General features: G+C 37.5%; 1 protein-coding gene across 4 annotated transcripts in view; it reads left to right on the forward strand.

Annotated features, from left to right (window-relative positions):
• Nucleotides 1-13,818, forward strand: part of TBCK (TBC1 domain containing kinase) — a 285,598-nt gene that overhangs the window by 194,773 nt on the left and 77,007 nt on the right. For all 4 annotated transcript variants that reach the window (XM_043971552.1, XM_043971551.1, XM_043971553.1 and 1 more), the window contains one exon: nt 6,113-6,288. In XM_043971552.1, the coding sequence (XP_043827487.1) occupies nt 6,113-6,288 (176 nt within the window). The remainder of the gene's footprint in view (nt 1-6,112; nt 6,289-13,818) is intronic.

Genomic DNA, 13,818 nt, shown 5'->3' on the forward strand with positions numbered 1-13,818 from the left:
CTCCCTCTTTCCTCTTAAAAGTATGGTGCAAAATTTTGCTAGCTTGGTGTTTGAAGTTATCTTTTTGTTAAAAAAAAAAACAAATTGGAAAGTATTAGAAAAACCACTGGATTTGGAGTCAGAAAATTGAGGTTTAAATTCAGATGTTTACTAGCTATGTGACAATGGGAAAGATATATGAAGCTTCTGATGCTCACTTCACTTTCTTGTAGAGAAAGAGATCATGGAATAGTTGGAAAAAAACCAAGATTTGAAGTCATATACAATACAGGCTTCAGTCCTGGTTCTGCTACTAATTACCTATGTGGCCTTGAGCAAGACATTTCTTTTTTCTTCATCTGTAAAATAAAGAGGTAGAATAAGATGTTCTCTAAGGACCCTTATAATTCCTAATTTATGACTTAGGACCTAAACAAGCTTTTTTCTTTTGATTGCATTTGTTGTAATGAGATTTGATCTGTTTGTCCAGCCATGAAAGTAACTAGCTCCCTCATTGCCACTCACTCCTAAAAATGGTAAATGAGTAAATACTTTGTTTTGCAACTATGAGATAGCATGCTCAAGTGAGTTGGAACTGCCTGACTTACTGGAGAAGGTCCAAATACATGTAAACTAGGGGAGTGACTTTTAAGAATTGTCTTGGAGCCTACCAGAAACTACAGATACCTCTCATATGCTCTCAGTAAAGCTCTCTTAACATAAGCATTCACTCCAAGGGCCTTTATGCTGTGTGATATACCCAAGTCTATATGCACCAATCCCATGGGCTATCTCAATCCTAAAATATTCAGTTGATTTATGCATTGTGTCCTGTCCCTACATTTTGAAAAGAAAATATATCACTCCCCCACCCTTTTCTCAGTAGAGTACCCCCGTACAGATAGGTAAAAATATTTCTATTATTAATAATAATGTTACTGTTGTTAATAATTATTAATAATATTAATCAAGAATATTATCAGCAGAATTAACTGGTGCTATCACCATTAATAATCATTAATTATTGTAATATTTTACCTAACTTTGTTATTCTTAAAATTTTTTCATTATTGTACATAATAAAAGCTACCTTTTATATAGCACTTTAAGATTTGCAAAGTACTTTACATATGTTAACTCATTTGATCTTCACAACAACCATAGAAGATCAGTACTGTTATTACCGCCATTTTACAGATGAGGAAACTGAGGCACGGGGAGATTAAGTGACTTGCCCAGGGTCACCCAGCTAGAGTGTGTCTGAGGCAGGATTTGAATTAAGGTCTTCCTGATCCCAAGTACTTTCATTCTCTTCACTGGGTCCCCTGTGCCTAAGATGTACAATACAACTCACCTTAGAAAACAGAAAGTTTAGCCAAAACATGATCCCTTCCCTCATGCCTCTTATTGTTAGAGAAGAGAGCTATGACACATCTATGAAAGGCCTCAGGGACATGGTGGAGTTAGGACACCAGGGGAGAGTTTTTCATCTCAACATATATTTCTAGAACAGTAAAAGAAGTACCAAAAAAGAAGCAAAACTGGGAGCAGCTAGGTGGCACAGTGGATAAAGCACTGGCCCTGGATTCAGGAGAACCTGAGTTCAAATCCAGCATCAGACACTTGACACTTACTAGCTATATAACCTTGGGAAAGTCACTTAATCCTCACTTCTAGAAGAAGGAGGAGGAGGAGGAGGAGAAGGAGAAGGAGAAGGAGAAGGAGAAGAAGAAGAAGAAGAAGAAGAAGAAGAAGAAGAAGAAGAAGAAGAAGAAGAAGAAGAAGAAGAAGAACTACCAGAGATCCTCAAAAATAAAAAAGTAAAATTTTTCAAAGAAAGGAATAAATCAAAAAACCTCAAGATAATGAAGAAAGGGAAAATTTTTTTTACAAAAACACCAACACAGACCATCCCCATTCAATATGGAAGAATCACCAGAACAAGATCCTAGAAACCACCTTAGTTAGCCACCACTTGATCTCATTGCCAGGTGATGAGACATGGCAGTCAAGTCAACACTGGCTTAAAAAATGAATTAATTTATTATGGAAAAAGATGGTAGATTGTGAGAAGCTGTACCTTGTAAAAGGGGAAGAAGCGGGGGCAGCTAGGTGGTGCAGTGGATAGAATAATGACCTTGGATTCAGGAAGACCAGAGTTCAAATCTGGCCTCAGACACTTGACACTGGGAAAGTGACCCTGGGAAAGTCACTTAATCCCAATTGCCTCACCAAAAACAAAAACAAAAAAAGGAGGGGGGGGGCGGGGAAGCAATGGAGAAACAATTTTGCACAAAGCTTGGTATGAGAACTAATTAAAATAGCCCATGACAAGAACATTTTGAAATTAATCTGGAAAGAATACAACAGATTTTTTAAAAAAAGGTCACACACACACAAATAAATAAACAAATCCAAAGACAATGTCAGCATTTCTATAATAGACTTTTTTCCTCATGTTAATGAAGCATATTTTATATTTTGCCTGTATCATAAACCACTGGTTCACTGCATCAAGGAATGGAAATAAGACTAAGGAAAACAAAAACATTGGAGATTTAAGGTGCAGTTTGGGAGTATCAAGCAACCTGAAATAGGTTGGCAGGTTATTAGAATAGTCTAGCCCAGGAGGTTTTAACCTGGGCACTCTGAACTTGGTCTTTTTGAAAAGAGTTTAACTGTATTGTAATACAAATTTGATTTTTTTTGTCAGTCCATTTATTTTATTTTATATATTTGAAAGCTTTATTCTTAGAAGGTTTGGTTTCCCCAGACTGCCAAAGGAGTCCATGTCACTAAGAAAGGTCAAGAACTTCTGGACTGGCCTGAGAAATAGAAGTTAAAGAAGAAATAGAAGGAACTTCCCTTTGACCAGAAGCTTAGAACTTTTGACCTAGTGTAACATAGTTGGAAAGGAACTGAACTAGATTCATCCACTACATGATCTGTATCCCAAAGAGATATAAAACAAAAGGGAAATGGACCCATATGTATAAAAAATATTTTAGCAGCTCTTTTAGTGGTGGCAAAGAATTAGAAATTAAGGGGATATCTATCAATTGGAGAAATGGCTGAATAAGTTATGGCATATGATTGTGATGGAATACTATTGTGCTATAAGAAATGATGAGCAAGAAGCTCTCAGAAAAACCTGGAAAGACTTATATGAACTGGTGCAAAGTGAAATGAGCAGAACCAGAAGAATGTTGTATACAGTAGCAGCAATAATATATGATCAACTATGAATGACCACTATTCTCAGCAATACAATGATCCAAGACAGTTTTGAATGACTTAAGATGAAAAATGCTATCCACCTCCAGAGAACTGGAGTTCTGAAGGAAGATGGAAGAATAAATTTTCTTTACTTTATAAATTTTTCTTGGAGTTTTTTTGTCTGTTTTCTTTCACAATATGACTAAAATGGAAATATGTTTTGCATGACTATACATGTATAACCTATATCAAATTGCCTTCTCAATGAAGCAGGAAGGAGAGTGAGGGAGAGAATTTGAAATTCAAATTTAAAAAAAAACAAATGTAAAAAATTGCTTTTACATGTAATTGGGGGAAATAAAATATTAAATTTTTTAAATAGGGAAACTGGATTCAAGTCTTGGCTCAAACTCCTAATAGTTTTATGACCATAGAAAGGTCACATAATCTCTTTGAGGTTTGGTTTATAAAATAGGAATAATATTTACACAGCCTTATATCCTTTCTGCAGAAAATGTACAAGAGTTAATATTTCCCTTAAATTCAATGTCCATACTAACCCCTAAAAACTTGAAACATGAAAGAGAACAAAGATTGAAATGTGAGTAGCACTGTCTTTTTTATCATAAAATTATTTTATTATTTTCCAGTTGCATGTAAAAATAATTTTCAACATTTGTTTAACATTTTGAGTTCCAGATTTTTCTCCTTCCCTCTCCCCTCTCCAAGACAGAAAGCAATCTGATATGTTATACATGTACAATCACATTAAACATATTTCTGTATGAGTCATGTTGTGAAAAAAGAATCAGAACAAAAGGAGAAAACCTCAAAAAAAAAAAAAAAGTAGAAACAGTATGGTTCAATCTGCATCCAGATTCCATAGTTCTTTTTTCTGGGTGTGGAGAGCATTTTCCATCATGAGTCCTTTGGAATTATCTTGGATCATTACACTGCTGAGAAGAGCTAAGTATCACAGTTGATCATCACACAATGTTGTTGTTACTGTGTACAATGTTCTCCTAGTTCTGCTTACTTCACTCATCATCAGTCCACTCAACTCTTTCCAGGTCTTTCTGAAATCTGCCTGTTCATCATTTCTTATAGCACAATAGTATTCCATTACATTCATATAGAGTGGCACTCTTTAACTGGCTAACAATTACTTTCCCTCATCCTTCTGCTTGTTCTTTCCCTCCCTCCAACATATGAAGCTTCACTTAAAGGATTCTGTTGTTCATTCCAGAAATTACCAAAGGAAGGAACGCATCAACTTTGGAGTTGAGTACCCTGTAATGCTGTGTCAGCATTCTTGGTAAAGAAAGATGAGAATATCAATGAAAATTGAGTTAGTTCACCTGTACCTGGATCCTGAGAGACCAGTGTCATTAGCCTTCTCCAATTCTACCCCAGTTTTACAGTGATATGGGGGAGGGGGGACAGGAGGCAGGGAGGGGATGGGCTGAATTACATGCAAAATGTGATTTATTCTGTGGGGCTTGAATGAGACATCAACATAGACCTTTCCATGTAACCATGAACAGATGATAGTAACGACGAACTGCTCGCCACATCACAAATCATCATATTAAAAGTGACATTGTTTTTACCAATTTTTTATTTTAATAAAGAAAATTATTATGCTTTTGGGAGCAGAGACAGGGACAAGTCAGTCAAAATTTATTCCTCTATTCCTATCACATCACAGTCATCTCTGAATATTCATTCCCTTCTGACTCCCTGCAATGAGTCCTTCTTTGTAATTAAAACAAAAACAAAAAACAGCTAAGTAGAACCAGCCAACTCAGTGAACACATCAGCTGGTGAAGGCAGCATTCTACACCAACTCTTCCAAGAAAAAGGAAGTGTGTTTTATGTTGACAGTACTGTAGTTGTGTAGATTGTTTTCTTGATTCTGCTCGTTTTTCCTTTCATTACCTCATAAAATTCTTTCTTTGTTTTTCTGAATTCTTCATATGTGTCATTTCTTATGACCTAACAATATTCTATTACATTCCTATGGCACAGTTTGTTCAACCATTCCCCAATCATTGGCCACCCACTTTGTTTTCAGGGTAGTTTTTTTTTTCCTATCACACACACAAAAAAATGCTGCTTAAATACTTTAGTACACAAAGGACTCTCCATATTTCATGATATGGACTCAGCACTGAGACTGAGTGTAGACAGTTCAGTGACCTTTCCTGGCATAATTCCAAATTGTCTTCCAGAATAGTAGGAGCCATTCATGACTCTGCCCCAGGTTACTAGTGCACCTTACTTCTCATAGCCTCTCCAACACTGACCACTTCTTTTGTTGTCTTTGCCAGTTTGTTGGTGTTGTGAAACCTTACCATTGTTGTGTAATGTGTATTTCTTTTATTCATGATCTAATGATAATAATAATAGCTAAGAGCTAACATTTATATAGCTCTTACCATGTGCCAGACATTATGGTAAGTGCTTTACAATTATTATATCATTTGATCCTCACAACTACCTTAGGAGATAAGTGCTATTATTATTCTTATTTTCCAGATGAGGGAATTGAGGCAAACAAGTTCAGTAATTTGTATAGGGTCACACAACTAGTGTGTTTCTGAGGTGGGATTTGAACTCACGTTTTCCTGAATCCAGAGCTGGTGCTCTATCCACTGTACCACCTAGCTACCTAGTGATCTAGAGGATTTTTTCATATGTTTTTTGATTGTTTGTAATTCTATTGAAAATTTCATATCCTTTGGGGGCATAGCACTTCATTATCAGGATTTTTTTTTAACAGCTTAATTTTATGGGCATATGTTACCTATGGTTTTTAATGCTTGTAGAAGCACAGAAAGTTGAAGATTGTGCTTTGATTGAAGAAAAGTTGTCATTTCAGGTCTCTACATTTGTTTTATTTTCATTTCCTATACAGAAATTGACATCGAGCGTTGTGTCCGTGAATCAATCAATTTGTTTTGCTGGACCCCCAAAAGTGCTACTTATAGACAACACGCACAGCCTCCCAAACAATCTCCTGACAACAATGGTGTGAGGAATTCCATGCCTTACTTCTCAGTGGATTCTCAGGATGCTCCCAAGACAGATCTGGTATGTTTCTGCATCTGAATTTATCTAATCCCACATACAATTTGTTAACATCATCATTTGTACACTTCATAACATGAACATATTTTGTGAAGCACTTGGAGTCATTTGTTTATACGATGAAGTCAGTGTCCAGTGTATTTTCTGGCTATTTCAGCTGGGGATTTTTTTCTTTTTAAAGCTGGAATGGGCCTCTGACATTTAGTCCAACATCTTCATTTTATAGATGAAGAAACTGAGGCCCAGATCAGTAAAGGAACTTAGCCAGGGTCACAATTATTAAGTAGCAGAACCAGGTTTTGAACTCAGCTTCTTTTGACTCCAAATGCAACACTTTTGGTAAATTCACTTTATGTTAACTTATTTGTAAAATAGTTTTAAAAGAGTGAATGGCCAGGAGCAGCTAGGGGTCACAGTGGATAAGGTACTGGCCCTGGGTTCAGGAGGATCTGAGTTCAAATCCGGCCTCAGACACTTGACGTTTACTAGCTGTGTGACTCTGGGCAAGTCACTTAACCCACATTGCCTCACCCAAAAAACAAAACAAAACAACACAAAAGTAAACATACAGAATGATTTTTTAAAACTATATTCATGCATTTTTCTCATTCTCCTTTAACATATATTGAAGACATTTGGAATAATATATGTATATATGTACATATATGTGCATATGTATATGTGTGTATAGGGTATATGTATGTGTGCATATATGGTATATGTGTGTATATATGTACGTGTGTGTATCTTTATATTCACTATTAAAATTCCACCTCTTTCCTGGGTTTCTTCACTTCTTCACATATATACAAATAGCGAAGTACATCTTTGTCTTATCTGCCCCTCCATCAACAACAAATTTTAATCATTAAGTGCCACAGAAACATGACCCTGATTTTGTTCAACAGGCATAATTCCTTTTCTTAGAAGAGGATTTTTTGTTGTTTTTTTGGTCACCTAGCTGCCCCCTAGGACAGGGGTTCTTAACCTGGGATATATGGATAGATTTCAGGAGCTCTATGAATCAATGGGTAGAAAAATAACATCTTTATCTTCATTTAACTTTTCCTTTCCTTGGTAATGCATTTAAAATCATTATTGTGATAAGGGGCCCATAAGCATCACAAGGTTGCCAAAGAGGTCCTTAACAGAAACAGAAAAAGCTTAAGAATTCCTAAAAGCCTGGATGCTAAAATGAATAATATTCTTCTGAACATATTTGTGAAAACATGTACTAATATAGCACAGCAAAGGCTAGTAATGCAAAATCAAAATATGGGCTACTAAATAAATATTTATAAACATATTTGCATTGAATTTTTTTGTTTGGAAAGTTTGAATTGCTTTCTGCAAATGGGTTAATTTTAGGAAGTTAACATCTCATACTGAGGGAAATAATTGCTTAAGCAAATGGACAGTCGTTTGGGAGAAGGAAAACAATGAAGGAGATGAGAATATGGCTTAGACTCTGAGAACTTAGAACATAGGAATGATGAAAATTTGGAAAAACCAATTTATTAAACTTTAGAAAAGCTCCATTATACAGTCAGACGTAGCATTTTCATGTTTCATATCCTGTGACAAACAGAAGATGGCCATCACCATCTTGATAACATCTCATATTTATATGGCTCTTTGCAGTCTACAAATCTCTTTCCTCACAAACCCTATAAGGAATTAGTCCAATTATGGTTATCCTCATTTTGTAGGGAAATCTGGGACTTTGAGAAGTTAAGTGATTGCAATCACTTATATTCTGGAGTGTGTTGAGGAAAACTGAATTCCATATGCTCGCTCAGAAAAAAAAAATAGCCCATTTTTATATGTGGTTTAGAGATTATAGCTATCACACTGACATCCCAAGTCATGGATGTTTTATAGTTTAATATTTTTAAATTGCAAAGGGCTTTGTGAGAATAAGTGATCTCTAAAGGCTGCTCTCCACTCTAAATCTATGATCTTGTGAAGACCTGGTATTTCCAAATCATTTATAATTGTAATCATCTGAGCCATAGAAGGAGGTCCCTTGTTATTCTTGGGTTCCTCCCCAGCATTGTGAGGTTTTGCTGCTGTTGTTGAGGCTCTGGTGTTAGTGATGGAGAAGTATCTATTCCAGAAAAGAGGGCCTCCCAACTTCTACTGCTTTCTAATCTGTTGGCTCCTGATCAGAGTCTCAGGACTAGAAGGGCCTTTAGAAGCCATCTAGAGTCGTTCCCCCCATCCCAATACATCATTTAGACTTGGATTTCAACTGACCTTTACTTTTTTGTTTTAGTGCTATTTTGATCCCAAAATTCTTAAAGAATGTGCCAGTAGACTTATTTCATCTGGTGCCAAGGCCTCCCTCATCTACTTCTTGCCCCAACAGTACAGCACTTTGCAGAGCTTCTACAAGGGATCTGTATGCCTTAGGCAACTGAAAATCATGTCCCCTTTCTTTTACTTTCCATAGCAGACTTTGAGCCTGTATTTATGACATGAGTGACAATAACCAAATTAATAGCTATATGCTTTAAGAGTGGGATTTTCTGTCATTAAAATATATTTATTTATAAAAGTAATATTGAGAAGTGCCCTTTCTCCACTGCACCTTGAGTGTCTGTCTGCCTACCTTGCCTATACAGTCTGGTTCCTGCGCTGGCTCAGTATGTGTTTATTGAGTTGAACTGACCAACCATCATCTAAATAGAAGAGTGGGAGTACAATTTACCCATTGAGGGAAAATGCAAGAAGCAGAATCTAACTTTCATGTATGAAACAAAAAGTTCCATTATGTATGAAGAAAGGCACATGGGGTGGACCCACTGTGATGAGTTTATGGCACGACACAAAGAAGAGTCCCCCACCACAGGGGAAGGAATACCCACACTGATGAGATCACAGATCCATTAGAGTTTGGAAGTTCAACTTTATTTCCTACTGTAAATGTCTAACTCAGGCAGTACATATGTATTTATGTATGTATATGTATACATATGTGTATATATTAGAAATCATCCCCCAATGGTATACAGACATGTGCAAAGCACTGTCCTAGGTGTTCTTATTATTCAACAACTCAGTTGGAAAATCTGCTCTGAGTATGCAATTCTTGAAGCAAATGAAAACCACCTTATATTTCTGGGCTAAGTAAGCATTTATGAGAGCTAATTTTGCATTCATATTAGATTTAGTCAGAAAAGTGTATGGAGTGTTGGACCTAAAGTCAAGAAGACCTGAGTTCAAATCTGAGCTTTAGCACTTGCTAGCTGTGTGACCCTGGATAACCTCCATTTCTTGTTTCCTCATCTGTAAAATGGAGATTGTAATAGCACCTACCTCCTAGGGCTGTTGTGAGGATCAGATGAAAGAAAATGATTGTAAAGAACTTAGCCCAGTGTCTGGCACAGAGTAGGCACCTAATCAATGCTTTTCCCTTCCCATTCCCCTGTTTTGTGTGACCTTACACAAGTGATTTCACCTCTTAGGCCTTCCGGCATTCCTCCCTGCAAGAGGAATTCATTTTTCCTAAAAGACAAAGCTGTCCGTGGGAATTGATTGCCCTCTGCGTCCCTTGTAGTGTCTTGGTCACCTGCGGGCATACAGATTGCCCTCCCTGTCCCCCATGTGGAGTAGGGGCCCAGCTAAATTGGTAAAGGCCAGGTCCTGCTTGGCTGACCAGAGATGTTTTCATGTGGAGAAACATAGAAGCTAAGTGTCCTTGATCTGTCAGTAAACCTCCTTTTATTAACTGCTCAATAATTTACAATGTCTCGTTTAGTCCCAGAATAGAACATGAAGTAGCAGGTGTCAGCTTTTATTTCTGCATCATAAAAAGAGGGTGTGGGTCAGTGACCTCTGAGGTCTTGTTGAACTCCATCTATGATCTTGTGATCCCTTGACTGCTGAAATGCTCCTGCCTACCAATAAAAGATGGGTCTTGAGCAAACTTAAGAAATAAAACAGGCATTGTGGAATGGAGAGTGCTGGGCTTGGCGTCAGGAGAACCTAGCATTGAATCTTGCCTCCAATACTTACTCCCTCTATGACCCAGGGCAAGGCACTTACTGTCTCCTAGTCTCCCTTTACTCATCTACAAAATGGGAGAGTAGGGGGTTATATTCACTGACCTCTCAGATCTCTTGAAGCTCTATATTTATCATCCTATGAGTTTTCTTAAGTACTGTAAGGATTTTATTTGTGTCAGAGCTTACCCATGTGGTCACAACTCCTCAACATTTAGCTTCTAACCATGTCTTTTTTCCTTGGGTCACTCGGGTCTACAAGAACATGCATATACTCACCCTTGTGGGTTTCTCAGCACTGATTTTTGATTATTTGGTGTTGAAACGAGTTTGGAGAGGATAGATCTTAGGACCCTCTTTTTAAAATAAAAGTCAACCATCACATTGAAACCAGAATTTGAAACCAATGAAAGACATAGACTTGCTTACTACAATTGTTGTAGATGAATTGGAAACAGATGCTTCAGTTGGGTACCTTGAAGCATGTCATTAGAGCCATGCTTTCTTTGTGTTTCTGCCTCAATACCATTAAGAACCAAAACATCTTTCCTTAAATTTCTTAGAGTTTAGAAGCCATTAAGGTGGGCCTAATTCTAGATGAATTTTAAAAAAAGAGTCTAGTTAGAGAAATGAGGTTCATCCTATACTAGCAAGGTCAAGGAGAGTGGAGAGTCATCCTAGGAAAATAAATTCCTCTTCTTCCCCCATAAGCTTGTCACAGTTGTTACAGCATCCCAGTCCATCCCTCCCCAGTACCACCTTCGCAGCCTTGCCCCAAGAGGAAGTCAGAGCATCTCAGTAAGCTACTAGGCTTCATCTAGCAGAGAAACAAGGGCTAGAGGGCATTCGAAGGACTTGGCTTTATTGATTAGAAGTGTTTTTCTTCAGCCATCGAAGACCAGAGTTGATGCAGGGATGACAGAGAAACTTCTTAAGAAATGCAGTAAGAATTATAAGGATTGTCAGAAAGTTTCCTTTAAGATATGTGAACCAAAAAAAATCACTGAATGTAAAAATACTATAGTGGTATTACACAGTGTTTTATCCTAAATCCTATTTTAAAAAAAACAAACACCTATGAAATTGACTCACATCATACAAGAAGACAATGTTAGAAGTCACCATCCAAGTAGGGTTTCAAAAATAACTGTACTTTCCAATTATGTGTAAATTGTACATCTTCCTATAATAAGTTCTTAATCATTTACTTAATTATTGACTAAATTTATTTAGTTAAATGGAACAAAATGGTGTGAAAAATTCCTAAGTCAAAAGATATTTGTCTTAAAAATGTTTTTGAACTTATATTTGAATTGAGAATGTGATATTCTAGAAATTTACATTTTTACTGATAGACTTTGCTTTTATTTTATCTTTATTTCCGAATACATCCCTCCCCTCTCACTTATCCATGAAGCTACAATTTGATCATTTGTCCCCACAGGAAATAGAACATTATCTACTCTGATAAATCACAAATGTTTCACATCTCTATTATCTCTTATTCTAATATTGCACAAGGTTTGGCTTTTCTTAAAATTTTCCTAAAGCAGGGGCATTTCTTTTTTCTTTTTTTTTTTTGTGAGGCAATTGGGGTTAAGTGACTTGCCCAGAGTCACACAGCTAGTAAGTGTTAAGTGTCTGAGGCCGGATTTGAACTCAGGTCCTCCTGAATCCAGGGCCGGTGCTCTACCCACTGCGTCACCTAGCTGCCCCAAGCAGGGGCATTTCTGCACATAAAATTAAAGAGTAAGTTGAAATGTCAACAAACCATATTCTTTAATAGGATTGTTAATAGACTGAAAAGTACAATTAAATTAGTCACTAGTAGATGATACTGCCCAATGTAAGAGTGTGTATGTAGAGCTGACTTCAACATGCAACGTTTGGTCACAGTGGCCAGTAGCACCTAAGGTTTATAAAGAGCTTTGCAAGTTCTTTCTTCACACTATTCCTCTGCAGTATGGAGTGAAAATATCACTGTCCCCATGTCAGAGATGGCGCGAGAGAGGAGGGTCAATAAAGTTTGGGCCCAATCCTGCCTCTGATGCCTGTGACACAAGCTCTGGGGCAGTATCATGAAATTCTTAGTATTCCCAGGGAACCTTCTAGGATGATGATGGGGGGGTGGGGGGGTGCGTGCATGTGTGTCTGTGTGCGTGTGTGTCTGTGTGTCTGTGTCTGTGTGCGTGTGTGTGCATGTGCATCTGTGTGTGTGTGCGTGTGTGTCTGTGTCTGTGTGCGTGTGTGTCTGGATGTGGAAGGAGGGGAAGTTAATGAAGACACTGTCAAACAGAGTTTAAGAGACTTTTTCACAGAGTTTAGAAGTGTCAGAGTCACACGGCAAGTATTAGTGCCAAGATGAACCCAGGATTCCCGAGGTTCTTTTCGTAATAATTATTAAATCGATAAATTATGTGTACGTTGACTTTGGTTCTCAAGTTTTTGGTGTGTTGTCAGTTTCCTCACCTGGGAAATGGGGACAATAATAGCATGTATGTGGGGTGGTTGTGAGTTGTCAAGCGTGTTGCAAGCATTACGCGCGCCAGCTATTGTCATTATTATTATGTTAGCTGCTGTTTCATGTTGGATTGTGTATTAAGATATTGTTGGGTAGGTCTGGAAGAGTTATGAATTATTCTTACATTTTCCTTTGTTTCCAAAACTAATTGTTACATGGCTTTTGAACTAACCTTTTGATGTGTGATGTGTTTACACATGGAAGTACTTAACACTTGAAGTAATAAATGAATGGCTATGCTAAGGGCCCCTAATTGTACAAAGGAAACCATGAGATTGAAAACATGTTGCAGGGCAGGTGCGCTGTTCTGATGTGCTGACCGACCAGGCAACCGAAACTCTTTACAAGGGCACCAACACTTAGACAGCTCTGCCAACACTTGCAGTCCTCCAAGAGCTTAGAAACAACCAAGTTTTGTGTCTTGTTAACAGGAATAATGAGTTAAGCTGTGGAGGTATGAGAGACAATGCATATCCTCATCTTCCCCAATGACTGAACTCTATTTAAGCTCACCCTCTGGTCTGTCTGCCCTTGGTCACTGACATTAACTCCCTTTGAAAACTGACATAAACCATTTGTGAGCCAGCGTAAGGAAGGATCAGGGAGGGGCCTCTACTAAATGTCTTCAAAAGCCCCTTCCATCTTGAAAATTCTGATTCTATGATTGTAAAGTAACAGAGTTTGTGAGTTCCTCTTTTCTGGTATATATAGTCCTCTGTCAGTGCTTTTGAAGCTAATAGCTACCCATGATGCAATCCCATGTACACACAAGTGCATATGTTTTGAGTCTGAGTGTGTATATATGCACACATGTGTGTGCATGAGTGTGTGTGTGTGTATGTTCTCTATTAACCTCTCTTTCCCTTCTATCCCTTGTTACTCTGTTGAAAAAACAAAACTCATTATTGAGCTGATTACAAGCCTTGTTTTATTTTTGAATACTGCCACATTTGGAGTTAACTGCCACTTACGTGGACATTCATACACATATTATGTATATATAGTGTG

The sequence above is a fragment of the Dromiciops gliroides genome, chromosome 6 (genome assembly GCF_019393635.1).
Source record: "Dromiciops gliroides isolate mDroGli1 chromosome 6, mDroGli1.pri, whole genome shotgun sequence".
NCBI classification, from domain to species: domain Eukaryota; kingdom Metazoa; phylum Chordata; class Mammalia; order Microbiotheria; family Microbiotheriidae; genus Dromiciops; species Dromiciops gliroides.